Below are 21,841 nucleotides of genomic sequence, written 5' to 3'. Positions count from 1 at the left end.
GGGACAAAATTTAATCAGGTGACAATATTTAAAACTATTTAATTTTCTTAAGTGTTTTGATTCATGAGGACAGAATCACTGTCTTCATGTCATCACTGTCTCTATCCGTTCTCCTGTAACCAGGAGTCTTCCACAGTTTCTTAGCCTGCACCATTTTTCAGACTGTTTGCTCAAAGTTACAGAGGCATTAGCTTATATACTCTCAATGTGGATAAAAGTATATTGCTTTCCTAAAATCTGGATGTTGGATTTTTTTCTTCCAGGAAGCTAGAAAATATTTTTCCTGAGTTTCCATCACTCCAGGACATCTCTATTTTTGCTTAGTCGTGTCAGTAGCATACACTTTCCATGATTTTTGTATTCCTTAGTTAAGACAATAGTGATAAAACCATTTTGTACAGGGGTAATTATAGCTGATTATTTCCTATCCTTAAAACAGAGATACAGAGTTTTAATTGTTTAAAAACAATTTCTTGTTTTGCTCTGCATACCTTTTCACTTAATTAGAATTCAAGTCATGCTAGTTCTGTGACTTTTTTTGCAGTTCTGCATATTTTCTAAGTGTCCTTCCTGTCATAATGAAGGGTTCTTCAAAGTCTTGTGAAGGTCGGTGGTTTCAACATAGTGGGAACTGAGAAAATGATGGGGGGAAATTAGGAAAAAGAATTTGTTCTAGCATTTTTTTCCCTTCCTTGGGCACCTCGTAGTGGGAGAAGAGTTTAAATCCATTTTTGCAGATCCTCTTGAGCACTGGTATGGAAGGACTCTGAAAACAAGTGTGTTTCTTTTGAGAGGAACTCTCCCTTCTGTAAGCTGAGAAGAGAAGGGAGCCAGAGGGGCTGGGAAGCAAGAGGTCTGTTTCTAGAGGTCAATGTGAACTGTGAAAGGATTTTGCTCCTAATTCACAAGACCATCCTGGACCCTGAGACTTGCCAGACTTCTTACATTAAACAAGGGAAAGGTTTGCTTTGATTGAACTGTGTGTCTGGAGTATTCTACAGAGACCTCCTCCACTGGGGTTCCTTTGCCCTCCAAAACCAGGACCTTTCTGGGGGCAATCTGCCAGGGCTCCTGTTGCTGCTGTTACTGTGAATGGTGTGCACACAGCACGTCTCTTCCTATGTACCCACCCTTGCCTGATTATCTAGCCTTTATTTACAGCACCTGGATAAATAAGTGGGTTTTAAAATTATTTTCTCTATGGTTAGCTTTGGTGATATTGATTCATGAAAAAGGAAGATTTTGACTGACCAAGGGGCAAAAATACACTGGATAATACTGCATATCTAAGTGGCCAAAGACCTAATCAACTTTTAGAGAGCAGTAAAAATCTCCACAAAATCAGCAAATGAAAAGCATGTTTTTCATTTTCCAACAACAGGGACTTCAAATGTCATCCATTTTTCAGTGAAAAAAGCACCTATTTTCTCCTGGCTTTTAAAAAGAGAATATTATTTTGTATGCATTTTGCCAACAGCTGATAAATATTTCTGCAGATGGACTTTCAAAGAAAAACATGTTTTTCTGTCTCTACCAGCTTTTTACTTCCTTGCTTTACACAATTGCAGGAGAGAGAGTGAGCAGTGAGGAAAGTGGGGGTAGTTGTGGCTATTACTGTAAGTCTTTTTTTCCCACATCCAGTTTTGTTAACAGATATAAGACATGGCAAAACATCTTTTTCTTCATCAAGAAAGTAAATTTTATTTTGCTGCTGACTTAAAAAAAAAAAAAAAAAATATATATATATATATATATAATAGATACTATATTTATATTTTTTTATTTTATATATACAGGAATATATATATATATTCCTGCCCCCCTGCCTGCTCCAAAAGTCAAACTGATTTCTTGCATTTAAATTGTAAGTAACATTTTGAGACCTGCTGGCACTTTTCAGATTGACAGCGGAACAAGTGCTTGTGAGAACTTGTGAGTTTGAAGAATAAGTGACAAAAAATATTCAGAATGATTGTAGCTAGGCGTCTGCTGTATGTGTGAAAACACAATGTTCTTACACGTACTGGTAGGTCTGTGCAAATCCACAATCTGATTCTGAATTCAAAATTTTAACCTAAAGTTTTCAGCATGGTAAAAGCTGAAAAACTGTGTAGTATTGGCTCACTTATATTGCAGTTACTGTAGATTACAATTGTAACAGAGTGTCTTATAGCAAACACCTTGGTTCTTATTAAACACATGTACAACATCGAGGTGAGCTTTTTATTAATATATATGACTATATATATGACATAGATATACCAAATGCAACTATAATTAGACATGCTAATTCTATCAGTGTAAGACCTTATTAGGTCTTAAGTACTGCTCATGACCACACATTCTAGAAAACCAGTATGTCAATGTACAAGCATATCTTATTGAGTATGTGTGAAATTTTCAGATGCAGTTAGTGGGCTTGAATGCTTCAATTGTGTTCCATTCTGTGCTGCAGAAATGCTGTCTTACAGCTGTAGTGGCAGCTGTAGGTTCTGTGGATGTTAAAGGACTAAAAATCTTTAATTTACCTTGCAAAAAAATAAGAATCTGCATTTTAGAGGCCACTTAAAAAGTCTCTTTATGGGTTTTTTAAATTCTGCTTTTAAATTCTTACTTGAATTTACATATTATATCTAATTAAAATACTTCAGCTTCTTGGTGGAGTGATATGAGTGAAAAGAAAATGACACAACTCTAGACAAAGCTATTGTTTTACATTTCCCTGGATAGCCATATGACCACATGGGACCTTGTGCAGATAAAATATGGCTATTTTGCATTTTAACAAAGGTGAAAATGAAATAAAATCTGGGGGCTTAACAAACCTGTTGATAGTGTAGTAGGTGTTGGTGAAATAAAAATATTTGGTCCGGTTTGACAGTTTGTCAACAGCACTTTCAATCCGTATTAAACACTGAGTACTGTCTTAAATATTGTTCCCTGTAGGGGACATAACTGTCATCTGTCTTCAGGTGATTGCCTGCGCCAAAAATGACAAAATTTAAGTGTTGTCGGTGACATCATGCTGGCCGGCATGTGCTATACAGAGGGAAAGCCTTCTTTTAGTAGGGTGTTGGAAGAACCAAAATTTTCATGGGGACTGTTAACCTGGAAGCTGCTGTGAGTTGCTTCCTGTCTAGCTCCACATTGCAAAATGTGTTTCTTCCAGCTGCCAGGGGAATCTCTTGGGATGCTACATAATTGTGCATGGTGCCGCTGAATGGAATTAGGCAGTTTGTAAAACACAGGAGAGGAATGCCTAGATGGGCCAGCTAGCTCGTGACCATCATACATATTGTACTTTTGCCAACGATCTGGCTTATACCCTGCTCAGTTTGTTCTGTTGGGAGTATTACTGTGATGGATGGGTAGACAAATTCTTTGGATTATGTAGTATGTGGCTGAACAGGTCATCTGTTATTTTACCTAACTCAAGACTCTTTGCTATCACTGACGGCTGTCTGAGCAGAGCTCACAGACCTCATTGCTGTTTCTTGAGGTGAAGGTCTGCGGTTCATTTTAATACGTCCATTTTCCATGGGAAACATTGCATCTTTTTGCCTATTTTCATTCTGGTTGTCTTCCTCTTACTTGGATGCTTTTGGGAGAGCTGGAGGGGTCTATACCAATTCCATGGTGCCTGACTTGCATTAAATGCAAGACACAAAGATTTAGGCAGAGATTTTTCCATCCAAGAAGTCAATAGAGACAGGCAGAGAGGTACACCGTCTTTCCTTGACTGGGTAGGTGCTACTCTCAGACATGTGCTACTGAATAAGAACTGCTGGCAAGCACTGCAGTTGCCTTTGTGCACTTACTTAATTTCGTGCTTTTTTACCTGGGGGAGGGCTCTGGGAAAGCAACAGAAGTCTCCTCCCTCAAAACCCCAGCACTTCTATATAAATATTTCCTTGGAAAAATTAGCTTCCCATTTTCAGCCCCTCTCCAGAAGAGCTTCCAGATTCCCCTGTGGAGCTTTGACTTTGGCAGGCTCAGGAGACCACAGCAGTATTGCTTTACCCCGGCTACAGAGGGTCCTGGGCCTTGCACACACCCTGGCAGTTCACGCCCTGCGGGCACCTGGCCCTTCAGGATTGTGCCTGGGACCATCAGCCCCACAGCCCATGCCTGTTCAGCAGCTGTGGAGCAAAGAGGGGCACAGCTGTTTCTCAGGCTGTCTGACAAGGCAAGCCTTTGGTTTGGTACAGCCAAAAGAGATACTGCCTGTGGTACATTGCTTGAATGTACAAATACAGCTGCTGTTTATTGCCTTGTTTTTCAGGGAAAGCCGTCAGTACGTTCAGAGACTCAGGGAATTTCCACTATTTTTCTCAGCGCTCCCCCCACCCCCTTGGCCTTCAGACACACACATTGTGTTGTTTTGACGTAATTTCAAGCAAATATTTTGCCACCGAGAGGCAGTGCAGGGTCACAGAGGTCCTCCAGGCTTGGGCTTCAGGCTTTCAGCCCTCCCCAGTAAACAATAGCTCTATAACTCATTAAAACTCCCTTTTGATTACTTTTTCCTGTTTCTGATTGTTTTGGAGCAGCAGGGGTGGATTCCACACTCAACAAACTTCTTTTTCCTGCTGCTAAATTTAAATGTCTCTGAACTGAAAGGATTTGCTAATCTCTTCGGCAATAACTCCATCAAATACAAACTATAACTTAAAACAAAATTTAGACTATTTCTGAATGCTACAAGGGAATTGTGACTTGGTTTTGCAGAACAATTTTCATGTCTAGGATTTTTATTTAGCTGTCCCTTTTTTTCTTTTTGTTCAGACAGAGAAGTTACCCAGACCCTAGTACCTTTTCTGATGGTTACTGTACCCTCTTCACTTTCAGATTTAGTAATAGTCATGTTTTCCCATTATGGCCTGCATGAAACCAAGCTGGTAATCTTGCTTATCTCCTATTTTCTTCAAATTCATTTATTATCTTCTGCTTCACATCATTGATTCAACACTCCTTTTTCTGTATCTATTCTCTGAATGCTTTTTCACTGCATGGTTTTCTCCTACTTGCAAGTCACCTGATTTACATGATCTACCTATAAAACTCCCTCACTCAGCTGACTTCTCTGACAATTTGCATATTCCATCTTTTATTTATAGCAGGGGTAAACTCCCGAATTGTTTTCAGCAACCTCTAGTGTCCTCGTAGGCCAGATATAGATTAATAAATTAACAATTTTCTTTGATGGACAGCAAGGAGCATTTAGGAAAGTGAATTGCAAAAAATCCAATTCTAGGGAAAAATATGTGCAAATTTATCCATCCACATCCTTTTATCACATACACTGCCCACACATACATAGACACTAATCTGCTCAATCTGTACTAACCTAGCATGAAACCCGCTTTTCAGATATAGTGCAAAAATGATGAAATAACCAATTAAAATGTAATCTGTATAGCACAGGTCCCTATGTGGATTTAATTAGCAAGACAATAATTTACTTCTGTCATTTTTAAACCCATAAGTAGGATCTCTGGGAGAACAAAATATGAACATATATAAAGATCCAGTGTGTCCTGACAACCTTCTTGGAAATCTGCTGTTATTATTTGTTATGCATGCCAAGGAAAAAATATATTTTTCCTGCCCAAAGAGCAGACATCCTAAACAAAAGCAAAACAGACTGCAAAAGCAGATAAATACGTTTGGGCATACCGTCCCTCACTTCGTAACTGCCCCTCGCTTCCCCTCATGCTCCTCCCCAGCCTGCTAGTTTGTTCTCTGTTTTTTGTTTGTTTGTTTTACTTCTGTTGCCACTGGCTCAGTTTTAAGCACCCTCTGAGCAGAAAAACTGTAAAATGACACAGTGTAGTAGATTCCAGAGTGGACTCTGTGCCCAGAAGGCAGAATGACAAAAAGACAACTTCTTCGAAAGAATTATGCAGCCTTTTCTTTTACCAGCCTAGCTACTAAAGTTGTCCTTTGCAGAATAAGCCAGGGACAGAGACAGAACTGTTCTGTCTGTAGCAAGTGCTGTGTAGTCTTGCAAGGTTTGCTACCACAGTAATGAAACCATGTTCTTTGCCTCAGAAAAGACACGTGCCTCCACTGTAAAGTGGACAATTTTGCCATTGTTTTTTCTTCAATGATGAAAGGGAGCACCTTTCTGCACAGTCTGGAGGTGATAGTGCTTCAAGGTGACAACTAGTGGATTTTAAATCTGAATGGAAACTTAAAAGTCACCTTAATAGCACACTGAGATGTTGCCGCCTCCACAGCACGACTTGTTCCTGCCACATGAACAGGCATGTTTTGCTTGTGGTGGTCTTCAGAGAGATGCATTTTATATATCTGTCATGGCTTTGGCGTGACAGATACACAGATACACTACTGCAGAGTGTGAGATAGAGCTGAATCTATCTGAATTTCATCTTATTCCTAACTGCTTTATAAGGTATCTCAAGATGTGTAAGCAGTAAAGCAATAATAACACATCACAATGCACTCATCACAGACCATGAAGAATAATAGCCTATGAGTCAAGCAATATGCCCTCTATAAATGATATGATGCTTCTTGCAGACAGGAATATTAATCACTCCAGGAACTGACAGGATCTGATGAGAGAGACTGTTATTAATATTATCTCCCTTGGAAACATTTGCAATGGTAATAGTAATTTTAATAATGCTGGAACAAAATTAGCTGGGTTGGCTAGCTTTGTAGCAAATGGGAACACTGAGGAAGGCAATACATAAATAGAGAGACTAATTCATGAAGGAGGTGGACCAGATTTCTCTCTTGACAGTTCAGACATGATAAGGAGAGGGGGAGGGAACTTTTGGTTTTAAAGGTTGCATTTGCTTCATCAATTGTCAAAATCTTGTTAAAAGTCTAATGCAGTCATGATGTTTTTGTTGCTGTCCAGAGACTGAATGTATGTAATAGAGCGGCCTTATATACAATTTTTGCCACAAGCAATTTACGATGATTATATTATTCCGATCTGTCTGGTTCCCAAGGAGCCTCTGAAACCAAATCGTATCAGCGGAAGATGAATATTAACAATCCTATCTCTCTCAGGAGAGCTAACAAAAGAATGGAGATCTCACATTTAGGTTCAACACAAAGAACTTTGAAATGGCTGTGGAATTATTGATATCAGTTCTCAAGATTCCTAGTTCAGTTATTTACTGCTTGGCTTTTCTGCACCTGTGCCACAAGCCAGCAAGATTACAGTGGAAATAATGAATTTGTAAGCTAAATAATGAGTAACGTGTCATAAGGGTTTAGTAGGAAAACAAAGTGCCAAGAGGACTGCATTTAATTTCTTCCTTTGTTACATTCTGCATACCTGAATATGCCATCTGCCTTAGAGTACTATATACCAATTAATAATGAGAAAACAGATAAATTTGGAGCAGTGCTTTAGGCAGATAGCAAATTGCCCAATAATTTTTTAAAAAATATTAAACCAAATAACTCTATGACTTACCTTGAGACTTATCTCTGAGCATCCAGTATGATACATTCAAGCTGTGTTGATAGCTGTGACTGGCAGTGAATCCACCAATGCTGCATTACATTCCCAACTGGAAAACTATAATAAGGCATTTGGCTTTAAAACGTCTCAGGTAAAAGGAGGAAAAGTAAATTAAATTGTAGAAATTGAGACATTTTCAAACCTTTCTTTCTGGCCCAATTCTCTTTAATAGTGGTATCAACTGAAGAGAAAATTTAGGCTTCTCCCAATGTATTTACGAGACGCACAGAAAATAGTTACCCATATATGAATTATCTTATCCCTGGAAAGAGTGTGGTAAGATGCTTATTTAGTTGCTCATGTAGGCAAAATGCTGATAAGAAATTCTGAAAAAAAAACCTCTCTATTCCAGAGCTTAATAATTTAAAACGGGGGAAAATACTACAGTTCCTGCCCCTGCATATTGCTGCCTGAGATAGATATCAATCTCCATTCAATATTTTAATAGACTGGGATGAGACTTTATTGTTACTATGGCCTAATATCTCAGTTCTCTATTTACAAGAACAACTACTTAGGACTTAAAGTGGTTAAAAGGAATTTCTGTTGGAAAAGGCCAGTTTGCCTGAAATACTTTGAGGAGGGAGAAATTATTAATTTGCGCCTTTTCCACAAAAAAAACCTCTTTTAAAATTAAAGATGTGACAAGGGTGGCTTTGCAATGCCTGCTATCAGTCTCTCTCCTGAGCATAAGAAATATCACATCAGTTTAAACAAGCAACAGTGACTATTCATTATTTCCTTCTGTCTACTTGGCATGGAGCTGATAGCAGAGCTAGAAAATTCTCCTTTGCTTTGCTTAGGTTTTTCCCAGTCCCAGAGTTAGATGGATCCTCATCTAACTCTGCCAGTCAGACAAAGATTCTCAGAATAACTGACAATTTTGTCCCCAATAACTGGTTGCCTAATGTGATGACTAAATTCTGAAACCAGGGTTAGTGACCACAGAGTGATCATATGGATAAACTATGCAATGGACTATGCCTGTTTTGGATAAACAAGTTTCTGCTCAATGAATGCCTCCAGGTTCAGCACAGCATGTGCATGTGATAAAAATCATGCACAATGTTATTTTCAGCTTGTGTTCTCCTTCTCTACCAGCACTATCAATAAACTTGAAATAAAATGTGGGTTCAACCATTTAATGTGTTAACATGACGTGACATAGCAGACATGAGAAACGGACATATTTTCACATGGAAATAGCACTTTCAGCCTCTCCATTGCCATAGAAGCTACATCATAAAACTGCAACAAAAGCCTTTACAACACCATAGTAGATATTTCACTCACAACTACTGCCTTGCCACCTGTTTTAGAAAGGTCAAAGACAGGAGCCTTCACAAGTAGGAGCCTTGACATGAGTAAGTCAGTCAAAGAAGGAAAACCTCTGCCAAAACCAGGAAGGTACTAAATAAAAACAACCACGTGAGATGCCTGTTACTCTCAAAGGGATAGTACCTGTTTGGAGAGAAAGATTTCAGGAGCAAACTCCTAACATTCCTACTCCTTCACAGAAATACTTTGAGTTCTGGAACTCCAATCCAGCAACACCTCAGGAGCACTGGTGGTCGCTTCATGTCAAAAGAGTCACAGCTAATTTTCTTGCACTTAAAAGCTATTGAAGGAGCAGACAATACTGGGCATATATTGCCTATAGATCCTCCCCCTCTTTCATTGTGTTCTGGTTCATGTGACCTTATAGTGGCCCCTTGTATTTTTTGCTCTTGGGGAGGAAAAGTCTCTGTGAGGAGAGAGGGTCTGAGCAGCACAATGCATGGGATTGCATTTGTCTCTGTGTTTCTACCCAGAGGGGCTTCAAAGTAACTTACGCTAGGAAGGTGAGATATATATAATGTCCCTGCAGCTATGTGAGGAGGGTTTCTGTACACTAGATCAGTGTTTAAACACATCACCATTTCCTGTCTATGAGTGACACAGGAAAATTGCTTTAATTTTTCTATTTTTTCTCAGATGTAGAGAAACAATTTTAAAGAAGGAACAGGAAAGTAGACAACCCAGCATAAAAAGAAGAGGACCTTTTCTGTGTTGATTACTCCTAAAGCATTTTTTCTCAACACTGCTAAATATAATTGTCTTCTAGGGAGTTTCTATCTTTTAAAGGGCAAAAGAGATTTGGTGTGCTTTTTCATTCACTTGCAGCCAGTCTCTGTTGTAGTTTGGCAGTATTCGAAGATCTTTGTAAAAGGGTTCTGAGCCGAAGTTAAATTTTGTGCTCCGAACCAGTGCCCACAAAAATATGTTCTCTTCACTTTCTGCTCCGTCAGGTTCACTTACAATCTTCTGGGAAGAATCAAGAAAATCAGTAAATTCTTTTGGGGCAGAGAACTATTTAAGCAGTGTTGAGAACTGGCAGCTGCCAGAGGCATACTCAGGAATGTGCCCAGGTGGCATGTGCCATAAAATTTTTGATACCAGAAGAATTTGCACACCTCCTTTCACCTGGTAGGAAATAGCTAATACGCAGGAGGGTGACTGCAAGAAGTGACATGCTTCTCATCACAGAGGCTGCTTGGAGCCCCTGCTTGTCCCAACAGGTCCATACTGAATCTCCAAAATCATGCCTGGATGAGCAGAGGATCAACAAGTGCTCTTGACTTGTATTGATGTCTTAAAAGTACGTGTGGTATTTTCCTGGCAAGGAGAATGTGGAAAGGCTGCAGGCAGCATGATGCTAGTTAGGAAGAGCACGTGTGCTGAAAGTCAGATCTGTCTCAGAAACAGATTGTCTAGTTTTGATACTCCAGACCAAGCATACACTGGGTACAGGTAGTAAAAAGAGAGAAGCAGGAATTAGGCACAGACCTACAGCAATTTTGTTTTTGTGGTCTAATCTTAAGGGGCTCAGATCCTGTGCTCCGACTGGAGCCATCCACTTCTTTAAAACCCTCTTCTTATTCCCCAGCTTTCAATTCCTGTGAGTTGTGGTGATGAGAATGGCTTTGCCTCGCCTTGCCCTGCAAGAAAGAAAAGAACTACTACAGCACCCTCCAGCCTCTGCCATCTCCCAAACATACTTCTTCATCATCGGGCTTCAGCTACAGTTGTCAACTAAAGAAAATTAAAAGCATTAGATATGAGAAGTACCTCCACCAGGCCAGCTCAAACAATGACAGAACAATCTTTAAATGTTCAGGCATAGCCCACCGTATCTCTGCCCACTGCAGCACCAGCCAGGAATTCCTGATAACTTTTTACTGAATGCATTAAGGTATTTTTTCTGCATCAATAAGAGTAGGTCTGTGACGTCAAGAGCTTGTCTTTACTTTGCAGAAACTTATTATCTTATTATCACTGTTTGCAAACATCTGTGCTCAGCATTTCCTTCCTTGTATTACTGAAATACTAAGTGTTCAGAAAGCCTAACCATCAGCCATAAAAATCAGTAACCGGCTGTATGCACTAATGCGGAATTAAAAGCATTATTTGGGTGATTTACTTTAAGCACATATGTGACAAAGGAGCCTATAAAAATTACAGGCTGCTTATTTTCCTTTTTCCTCTGCTGCTGCAACACTTGCAGCGATTAGTTGGCATTTTAAAACGTGTTAGGGTGTAGGGGAGGGTTTTTCTTGTGGTTTTTTGTTCTTTGGGGTTTTTTGACTCACAGACAAACATAGGTAACCCATCAAAACTGAAAGCGGAAAAGCGATGTATTTTTTACAGCTGGAATCTTGGCTTGGATTAAACGTCTTCCTTTTCCTGTTTTGTCCAGGGCTCCCAAATCTGTATTTTCTCACTATCTGGCGCTCTCAGTGCTACACATTCTTCCAAGCTGGAGATCGGGAGCAGCAGCGAGGGAGGCCGGGAACAGAGAACCGAGCACTTTTTTGTGCGCCCGTGTCCAGCGGTAACACATTTTGGCCACCCCAGACCTGCGCCCTTCCAACCGGCGGGCGCACTCTGCTGTCTCTCCGGAGAGCGAAGCCGCCACGCCTGCCGTCCGGCCAGGCAGCACCCACCCGACGCCGAGCGCGGCCAGGGCCGATAGGACACGAGCGCGGCTCAGCCGTGAGCGCGGGGCGGGCGCAGGCCGGGCGCCGGAGCCCCGCCGTACGCTGCGGTACTTCCGGCCGAGCCGTACCCGCTTCCGCCCGCACTGCCTCTCTTCTCCCAGCTGCGGACAGCTCGCTTGGGCCCCGACCAGGTAAGCGCATCCCCGCGGACGGCCACGGGCCTCTGGATGTTTCCTGGCCGCCGTGCCCGCGTCCCCCCTGGGGCAGAGGAGGGGGCGAGGAGGGCCCTGGCACTGCGCCGGGCGAGGGCTGATCGGCATCCCGTCCCCCGCCAGCGTCTGCCCCGGCCGCTCGCCCGTCTCGTGGCCGTGCCTGCGCTCGCTGGCGAGCCGTGGGGCTGGAGCAGGGTCGCGGCCGGCGGGCGGACCGCCTGCCCCGGGCGGCCGCGGGCGCGTGGTCCGGCCGGCGCTGCCGGGGCTGCTCGCCCGCTGCCACCCCGGCGGCGGCTCCTCGCGAGCGAGGGGCCGGCCTTGACCGCGGGTGACGCGCGCAGTGCCGTGGGCTGTGTGTACTGAACCGTGTCTGAGCGGGGTTCAGAGCTCTGCTGCCATGAGATGCTTTCTGCACCAACTTAATAATAACAGGTCGCCAATTGAAGTTCATAATTTTATGCTATACTATCAAAGTTTAAAGGTAATTTTTTACGTATTAGGAGATGGTATAAAGTGTATGTTCTAACGTGTAGGATGTATGCAAAGATACATACATACCTGATAGTCCTTAGAGGAAACACATTTTTATGTCTGCTGTTTGACTGTGTATCAGTTAATATTTGGTTTTATTTCCCAGGGATCGGTGAATTTTAACTTTGGAGTCCTCTATGCTAAGGATGGTCAGCTTACAGATGTTCAGTAATGGTGAGTTTTTCACATTCTCCTTAATTGTTTTATTCATCTGCATTAAAAAAAAAAAAAACAAGAGTAAAAAAAAAAAAAGTGCATGTTTATTATTTTTTGTTATGTCTGTTTCCTCAGTATTTGCTGGAGCTCTGCTTACCGAAGCTTTGGGTAAAACAAGCTTTGGGCTCCTTCTGTCCCACTGGGAGTTGCCCAGTTTGGTTGCATCTGGTGAAATTCACCCTGAGACCTTACAGAACTAGCTCAAACTACGTGAGAGCCATTTGCAGTTCTCTCCACACACCTGGAGAATGGGCGATGTTTCTGAGGATCTGGCAAGTGTACTTCTATCAAAACTCAGTCTGTGAAATTCCAGGGGAAAACCCTTCTGTGTCCTGAAGGGTTCAAACTCTGGTGAGGATCCAGTTATCAGGTGCTCACCTGGATGGTTCCAGCTCCCAAAGTGAACACTTGTACTCTTGCCCTGTAGTTTATATCTGTTGTATTTTTGTTATTTTGCAAGACTTTACGGCTTTGCAAAATATTGTGCATTTCACTCTTTGGAACCTCTCAGATGGTTCTTTGGTGCAGCACCACCCCATGGGACACTTGGCTGCTCTCCTGAAGGGGTTGGTCGCTAGAATTGTAAATCCTGGAGAGTTTATAAGTCTTCTGTCCCCAGGGAGGTATCATGCTTTGTTTACCTTTGTTCTGTTGGTTAGGCGCTGCTTCTCGTTGCAAGTATGAATTTCAAACTGCCCTGTTCTTATTTTAACTGTTTTCCTGGTTCTCTCCGTCCGGCAGGGAAAGACTCTCGTATCCTTGTCGTCGGGCTCGGTGCTGTTCAAGAAGATGCAGAGACTAAAAAAATCATAAGAAGCAAAATATGACTGCCGGGAAAAGAAGCTGGAGAGAGCAGAAGGTGATATTGTTATCCTTACCCTGTATTAGAAACATCCGCTGTGCTTTGATGCTGGCAGCTGCCAGGGGCTTGTTAGCTCTTTGTAGGCAGGTGTAGGTGTTCACTTGTAGGTTTTTTCTCTGGACAAGTCAATTCAAACTTTGCTAAGCTTATATTTGCAGATTACTCTCTAGCACAGTCCAGCATGACATTTTTGAATGTTGTAAAAATACCATGTTACTTGGAAATTGCTAATGATGAGAAGATTTAGGGAAAAATAAGATTTCAGGGTTGGGAGATGTGAGAAGAATTTTGTGGGGATGTTAGACTGAAATAAAGCACACTTGAAGCTGGACTGGCACGCTGGCAGATCCCCTATTAAACAGTGGTGCTGAGATTAGCCTGGGGGTTGCCTATGGTTTCTGTAGAAATCAGTATTTCCTGGTCTTCAGAAGTAAGCTGCTTTGAAAAGCTGGAAGGTGCAGCATACTGACAATCCCCGTGCTTCGGATTAAAAGTAGATTTCAGAAGGGTCCTAGGCTTTTGTCTTTTCCTAGAAGTCGATGTAATCCTATTGAGGAGTTTTTAATTCTGTGTTGCCATCTCATCCATCAGAGCCCTGTTGTACTAATCATCATACAGATACAAAACAAAAAATCAGACCCTGTCCCGACCACTTAGAGCCCAGAACACGATTTCCTCAGGCTGCCATTTGTGTGCCATCGGTACTCACCACGGAAGCGAGCTGGGGATTGTCGCAGCTGTTGGGAACAAACCACTTCTCGTCACACAGAAATGGAATTGGGACAATGCCTCAACCAGCCCCTCTCTGCCATCGTCTCCTGAATCTGCAGCAGAGCAGTTCCAGTCCATCCGGGCACGTGTAATCCAGCTCCTGATGATCTGAGCGCACGGAGCAGCGCTCAGCTGCTGTGGGGGGCTCAGGGAAGGCAGAGTGTGCATTGTCGTCTTCCTGAACGTACAGACAAATCAAAGTGAGAAGCCACAGGGTGGAAATCAGTCGCATATATGCTAAATAAAACTTGCAGATTTATTTAAGAATTGTTTCTGCTTGTTCTTTGTTGTGCTTCTGTGCTTAGAAAACCTCCCTTTACAATCAGTTCAGTTCATCAGTTGAACCTTTGTTTGCAGACCCTCAGTGAGCAGAATTTGTTGCAGAGTCAGTGCACACTGTGCTGGCCTCCTGGGAGTGTGAGGAGCTCATGTGTACTACTTTTTGCTTTAGGACGCTCTGAGGTATTTATTCCTTTTGGGATGAGAATTCCCAAGAGAGGTAGTTGTAAGGTATGACATCGGGAAAAAGCCTGTGTTGTTGGAATGTTGTTGTCAAAAGTTAATTTTTCCTTCTTTCTTAGCCAGTAGTTAGCTTTTTGCTTAATTTTTGTAGTATCATTATTTTCTTGTTTTAAAAACTGCTTCAAAATAACTTCAGTGGCTGGCCATTGGTACCTTGTTCAGATTTGCCTATTTGCTTGTAGCTAAAATGTTCACATCTTGTTTATCATTCTGTTTAAGAAACTGCTGCCCAGCCAACTAATAACTGAATATCTATCTGTCTAGGACACAGGGAGAGGATTTAGGTAATGTCTTTGTTTCCAGAAAAAAGTTGTAGTGTAGTTTCTAAATAGAGGAGAAGGGGGTGAAGACTCGGGGCTCTGATGCTGTTGGGGCACCCCAAGGTCCCCAGGAGAAGGAGCCCCACTGGGATGCAGGAGCAGGTGTGTTCTCATGTAATATAGAATAAATTATAAATATAAATATGAAAATCATAAATATAAAAATATTTTTAAATACTTAAATGAAGCAGGTTTTTTAATTTGTCAATAGGCAGTGTTTTGATTACAAAAATTATAAATACAAATAATATAAAGGTAGAAATCTAAGTATAGGAATATATCATAAATAAATAGAGATATATATATATATAAAGTTTAAAAACATAAGGAAAAATTAGTTGTAGCAGTAGATATGATACATAATATAAATAAATACATTTATAGAATTTTTTATATATTATATATAATTAATACACTGCATCAAAAGAAACTAAATATAAATGTGAATATAATTATACTAAGTATAAAAATATTTCAATATCGTTTGAAAGAAGGTTTTTTTTGTATTTATTTGGTTAGAGATGGGGGCTTTATTTTGAATAAAAGAAGTATTATAGAAATAAAAATTTAAATATAGAAATATACAATCTATAGAGAAAGATATTTGTAAAAACACGAGCGAACGACGCCGCCTTCGGCCGAATGGAACGAGCTCAGCCGAACCCAGGCGAGACCGGCGGAACCTGACGGCCTCGAGCGAACCGAGGCCAGGCTTGCGAGGCTGCCTGAACGGAGCCGAGCTCAGCCGAACCGAGCCCGCTGCTCTCGTGCGCGCTAATTAGCGCGAGTGCGGTCACAGCCCAATGAGCTCCTGTGCCACCCCGCGCTCCCGGTCGTGTCCGTGCGATGGCCGCGCCGCCCGCGGGACGCGGCAGCAGGAGAGCCCCGAGCCGGGCGAGTTTAACGTGAGGCGGCGCCGCTTGCCCGCCCTCAGGGAGCCGAGCCGAGGCGCGCCGAAAGCACGGAGAGCGACTCCGAGTTCGGCCGAACCGCGCCGAGCACAGAGTGGCTCCGAGTTCGACCGAATGAAGCCGAGCCGCGCCGAACGCACGGAGCGGCTCCGAGTTCGGCCGAAGCGAGCCGAGGTGCGCCGAAGAGGCGAGTCCAGAGGAATGCAGCCGACAATAGCCGAGTGTAGCCGATTATAGCCGAATTTAACCGAGCAGCTGTGAGCGTTGAGGTGAGCGTGCATCACTGCCGGCCTGGGATTGAGTGAAATGCACTAAGGAAACCAGCTCTGGGGAGGGAGGCAGGGAAATACTCTCTTAACGTTTACCAATTCTTCCGTCAAACTCATCACGGCAGGACAGCGTGACGACTGAAAGTGTAAGAAGATGTGGAGGGCAACAGAATCTGACAGGAGCATCGGACGCACAAGTGCACGAATTTTGCTTTTTGCTTGGATGTAAACTCAGAAGTTGTAAGGAATCTTGGAATGAGAAAGGACATTTCAGAAGTAGAAGAAGTTGTTGTTACAGTCCTGGAAAAGCTTTTGTTCTAGCTAATAAAAGAAGTTAGTTTAAATTTAAAAAAAAAAAGTGTTTTTTTTTTTTCTTCAGTATTATATTCATTGGTGGTATATGGTGTGTTGTTTTATTTCTTGATATTATTAACTCTGTGTAAATTGGTTTTTGAGTGAAGCTAACTTTCTGGATGGGTTGGTTTCTATTTGAGGTAGGATTAATTTCAATAGGTTTCTTTCATAGATTTCTGATAGGTATTACTGGGATTTTGGTTTTGTTTACTGTATGTATAAACATAGAGATTTGGTAGGGCCAGCTGGGCTGCTGGAGTTTTGAGTGTGAATTTATTAGATGGCTTTTGTTAAATACAGAATAATTATGTAAGGTAACAGAAAATTACCCAATTTATCCAGTAATGTAATCTTACCACAAAGTTTTATATCTTACCAGTTTTCTGTTCTTCTGCTCCAAGTAGCTGTTGCAAAAAAGAAAGTGCTGTTATTTTTCTGAAGTTTTCTTCTATAACGAGCCCTTTACTGCCCTTGAATCTGAGAGGAGCCAAACAGCTGCAGCTGCTCTGAGGGCTTTTATACCCAGTGGGATTAGCCCCCCCCTCCCTTTTCCTGGGTGCCATGGGAACGAGAGGCGGGCACAATCAGGGGTATATTAACCCCAGCCGTGGCTGAGGGGCTTCATTCCCTCTCTGGGATGTGCTGGGGTAAGAGCTCTCCTCTCATTTCAGTGAAGAGGGTTTTTCAGCCCATCTCAGCTTGTTTCCAGCAGGTGTTTCTGGGCATCTAAAACACAGAGGCTTGGAAGATTCTGTGAAGAAAACAACATGAAATACAGGGAGTATTTAAGTTTGTGATTTTGGATTGTGTGTTGAGGAGTGGTAAGGTACTTTTGTAATTTTTGGTTTTGCTCTCCTTTTTCTTTTTTTTTTTGGTTGGATTTTTCTGGGGGTTTTTCGGTTTTTTTGGGGTTATTTTTTGTGGACTTTTTGATTTTTCGTGGCTTTTTTGGTTGGTTTTTGGTTGGTTGGTTTGGTTGGTTTTTTGTTTTCGTTCTTTTTGGGGGGATTTGGTTTTTGGATTTTTTTTGGGGTTTTTGTTTGTTTTTGGGCATTTTTTTGTTTCATGGGGGTTTTTTGTTTTTGTTTTTTTTTTTTTTTTTTAGTTTTTGTGGGTTTGTTTTGTTTTTGGTTGTCTTTTTGTTTTCAGGTTTTTTTTTTTTTTTTAGTTTTTTAGGTTTTTGAGGAGTGCAATGTCTTGAAATTCCAGGTTGTATCAAACACAAGGCTTTTTTCAGCAGATTCATCATGTCACAAGAGGGATCTGCCCAGTGTCAAGGATGATGTTTGAGATTGAGGCTTCAGATGAGTTGAGGATTGTGACTAGGAGAGGGAGGGTAAGCAGGCATCCTGTTAGGAGTCATTGTGGTTGTGTGTGGGGTGGAGGTTGAAGGCAGCAGGGTGAGAAAGGGTATTTATTTGTTTATCTGAGGGGAAAAAAAAAAAGCCTTTCCCCCAAGGCTTCTCAGAAGCCTAGGAGAGGTTTTCACATGTCTTACAACACACAAGGTCATCCACTGCACTCACAGGAATGCCATTTAACTTTGCCTTTCTCTTAGCCAGGTGCCACCCCTAATGAAGGCCACAGCCTTGGAATGGGGATCAAGCTGGAGCCTGAAGGAGCCAGGCACACTCAGGAAAGGGCAAGTAGCTGCCTTGGTGGGATTTGGCCCACATAGCTCTGAACCCATACTTTGGTTTTGGTTTTCTTTATTGTAGCTGTCCCAGAGGCATCACAGGGCCCTCCAAGGCAGACTCATTTCAGGTGCAACACGGACCCACATCACCCATCATGCAAAAGATAAGTCGGGGGCCACGGCCTGGAGATGGGACTATGAGAGAGTAGCAGGTTGGGAGTTCTTGGGACAGATTTAAAATTTAGCAGAGGGAAAAGCAATCTTCTCCAAGGGCCTCTTAGGACAGCTAAAGGGAGAGGCAGTGGGCAGGGGGGCAGTGCAGAACAGCTCTGGTCTGTGTCGTGTTGTCCGGTGTGCTGTGTTCCCTAGTGTGTCTTTGGGATCCCTTTTGCCTTCTCCCCTCGAGACCCTCACCACAAGCATGATGTGTCGTGTTTCATGTCCCCCTGTTTGTCACGTTCTGTGTCACGGGTGCGTGCACACATCGGTGCCCGAGCTGTTCTGCCCTGCCGCATGGCCTGCTGCAATAGGACAAGCCTTGGGGAGTTGAAATTTGCAATGTGGGCTGTACTTGGACTCTAGATGCTGTTCCTAGATTGACATAAGGTGTTTGCAGCTTGTGAGTTATCCTGGTGGTGTTTGACATATGTTGTAACTTTCTTCCAGGGGCAGATGCATTCCACGTGTGGCAGAGGGTCAGGGTCAGGAGGTGCCAGGCCTTCTCAGGAGCGCGGTGAGTAGCAGAGTGGTGGGGTTTTGGCCGATGCGGTGCCAAGATCAGGCACTGATGTTTGGTTTTGTTTAATACAGCTGTCTGAGAGACCCCAGCCCCGGTGCCAGCAGGACCTTCCCAGATGACAAGGTGGCCTTTGTTTGCACCTGACACAGACTGGCATCCCCAGATGTCTGAGAGATAAGTAGAGGGCTGTGACCCACAGTGGGGATGAAGGCATGGTGCTTGTTTGGGAATTACTGGGAGGAGTTTTTGAGTTCAGTTTGGAGGGGGGAGTGTTCATTAAACGGCTCGTTAGGGCCCATGAAAGCCAAGTCTCACTTGATCACAGTGCTGAGGTGTGCAGGGCAGAGCAGTCCTGGTGTGTATCGTGTCACTTGTCTGTTGTGCATTGTGTGTTGTTTGTGTATCTCCTGTCTTTCACCTTAGGCCTTTGAGGGCCCTGTCAGTACCCCTGGCATCATTGTTAGCATCTGTGATCTCTGCATTCCCTGGTCTGGCACCCGGGCCTCAGAACTTTTGACTCGGGAGCTCAGACAGGCATCAGACTCTCTTCTCTCTTTGGATGCATCCAGTCAGGTGTCTTGTCAGGTCTTGTTCTGAGCTGTACGGACAGCTGTGCCCCACCTGGATCCATTATGGTGGATTAGGACTTGCAATAAAATGAGGTTAGGTACAGCATTCTGACAGTAGGATTCCTAGGCATCCATCTTTGCTGTCCTTGGAATTAATCATTCAGTTATCATCTTCTTCCTTTAGGGTTCTCTGAGCCTCATCAGCTCACCATCGTCTCAGCTCGGTCATGTCCTTTTGCATTCTCTCCGTCCTTGCAGCCATTTTCCTTGCCAAGAGATTTGTGTCTGTGTCTTGTGCCCATTGTTTGTCACGTCCTGTCCTGTGTCACGGGTGTCAGCACACATTTGGGATGGGGCTGCTCAGCCCTGCCGCACAGCCTGGTGCGATAGGAGAAGTCCCGGGGACTTGGAATGTGTAATGTGGGGTGTAGTTGGACTCTAGATGGGAGTTGTAGATGGACACAGGATATCTGGAGCTCATCAGTTATCCTGCAACAGTGTGACTCTTGTCCTAAATTTTTTTCAGATTCAGATGGATTAAATCTGTGCCAGAGGGCCCCATGCCAGGTGAGGGGATTCCCCCAAGGAGGTAAGGCCCCATTTGTCTCTGCAGCAGAAGTGTGTATGGTGACTCTGTTACAGCTCTGGTCTTTGTCTTTCTTTTTAGGAAGTCAATCTGGATACCAGCAGCCAAGGTGAGCAGCGGAGAGAAGTGGTTGTTATTGCTGAGCTCTTAGGCATAATGATTTTTCAGCAGATTCATCGTGTCACAAGAGGGATCTGCCCAGTGTCAAGGATGATGTTTGAGATTGAGGCTTCAGGTGAGTTGAGGATGGTGACTGGGAGAGGGAGGGTGATCAGGTATCCAGTTTAGGAGTTCTTGGGAGGGGTTTTGAAGGCAGCAGGGTGAGAAAGGGTGTTTATTTGAGGGCCCCCCCACACAAGGCTGTTCAGAAGCCTAGCAGAGGCATTCCCATGTCTTAGAGCACACAAGGTCATCCACTGCACTCACAGGAGTGCCATTTAACTGTGCCTTTCTCTTAGCCAGGTGCCACCCCTAATGAAGGCCACCGCCTTGGAATGGGGATCAAGCTGGAGCCTGAAGGAGCCAGGCACACTCAGGAAAGGGCAAGTAGCTGCCTTGGTGGGATTTGGCCCACATAGCTCTGAACTCATACTTTGGTTTTGGTTTTCTTTATTGCAGCTGTCCCAGAGGCATCACAGGGCCCTCCAAGGCAGACTCATTTCAGGTGCAACACGGACCCACATCACCCATCATGCAAAAGATAAGTCGGGGGCCTTGGCCTGGAGATGAGAGAATAGTGGGTTGGGAGTTCTTGGGGTAGATTTGAAAATTGGCAGCAGGAAAAGCAATCTTCTCCAAGGGCCTCTTAGGACAGCTAAAGGGAGAGGCTCTACTTTTGATGGCAGCTTTCAGGCAGGCAGTGCAGAACAGCTCCGGTCTGTGTCGTGTTGTCCGGTGTGCTGTGTTCCCTAGTGTGTCTTTGGGGTCCCTTTTGCCTTTTCCCCTCGAGGCCCTCACCACAATCATGATGTGTCGTGTTTCATGTCCCCCTGTTTGTCACGTTCTGTGTCACGGGTGCGTGCATACATTTGTGCCAGAGCTGTTCTGCCCTGCCGCATGGCCTGCTGCAATAGGACAAGCCTTGGGGAGTTGAAATTTGCAATGTGGGCTGTACTTGGACTCTAGATGCTGTTCCTAGATTGACATAAGGTGTTTGCAGCTTGTGAGTTATCCTGGTGGTGTTTGACATATGTTCTAACTTTCTTTCAGGGGCAGATGCATTCCACGTGTGGCAGAGGGTCAGGGTCAGGAGGTGCCGGGCCTTCTCAGGAGCGCGGTGAGTAGCAGAGTGGTGGGGTTTTGGCCGATGCGGTGCCAAGATCAGGCACTGATGTTTGGTTTTGTTTAATACAGCTGTCTGAGAGACCCCAGCCCCGGTGCCAGCAGGACCTTCCCAGATGACAAGGTGGCCTTTGTTTGCACCTGACACAGACTGGCATCCCCAGATGTCTGAGAGATAAGTAGAGGGCTGTGACCCACAGTGGGGATGAAGGCATGGTGCTTGTTTGGGAATTACTGGGAGGGGTTTTTGAGTTCAGTTTGGAGGGGGGAGTGTTCATTAAACGGCTCGTTAGGGCCCATGAAAGCCAAGTCTCACTTGATCACAGTGCTGAGGTGTGCAGGGCAGAGCAGTCCTGGTGTGTATCGTGTCACTTGTCTGTTGTGCATTGTGTGTTGTTTGTGTATCTCCTGTCTTTTACCTTAGGCCTTTGAGGGCCCTGTCAGTACCCCTGGCATCATTGTTAGCATCTGTGATCTCTGCATTCCCTGGTCTGGCACCCGGGCCTCAGAACTTTTGACTCAGGAGCTCAGACAGGCATCAGGCTCTCTTCTCTCTTTGGAAGCATCCAGTCAGGTGTCTT

The 21,841-nt window shown here is 43.6% G+C and overlaps 1 protein-coding gene and 1 long non-coding RNA gene across 3 annotated transcripts in view; both read left to right on the top strand.

The window, feature by feature from the left end:
- Nucleotides 1-14,340, top strand: part of LOC132078221 (uncharacterized) — a 100,715-nt gene extending 86,375 nt beyond the window's left edge. Inside the window, exons 2-4 of one of the 2 annotated variants that reach the window (XR_009419236.1) lie at nucleotides 10,431-10,736; nucleotides 11,241-11,672; nucleotides 13,894-14,340. Coding sequence is in view for 1 of the 2 variants with exons in the window: in XM_059480255.1 (XP_059336238.1) it covers nucleotides 11,177-11,672; nucleotides 13,894-14,165 (768 nt within the window). In the remaining variant the exon portion in view is untranslated. Of the gene's footprint in view, nucleotides 1-10,430; nucleotides 10,737-11,024; nucleotides 11,673-13,893 lie in introns of those variants that run through there. The other variant, XM_059480255.1, reaches the window with a different exon arrangement.
- Nucleotides 14,341-15,856: 1,516 nt separating this feature from the next.
- Nucleotides 15,857-16,453, top strand: LOC132078379 (uncharacterized). The gene is made up of 2 exons (XR_009419259.1): nucleotides 15,857-16,095; nucleotides 16,221-16,453. It is a non-coding gene; the product is annotated as an uncharacterized LOC132078379 (long non-coding RNA).
- The last annotated feature ends 5,388 nt before the right edge of the window (nucleotides 16,454-21,841 follow it).

This window comes from Ammospiza nelsoni, chromosome 11, assembly GCF_027579445.1.
Source record: "Ammospiza nelsoni isolate bAmmNel1 chromosome 11, bAmmNel1.pri, whole genome shotgun sequence".
In the NCBI taxonomy this organism is placed as follows: Eukaryota; Metazoa; Chordata; class Aves; order Passeriformes; family Passerellidae; genus Ammospiza; species Ammospiza nelsoni.
Note: the sequence above shows the minus strand (reverse complement) of the source record. Positions and strands in the feature narration are given on the sequence as shown.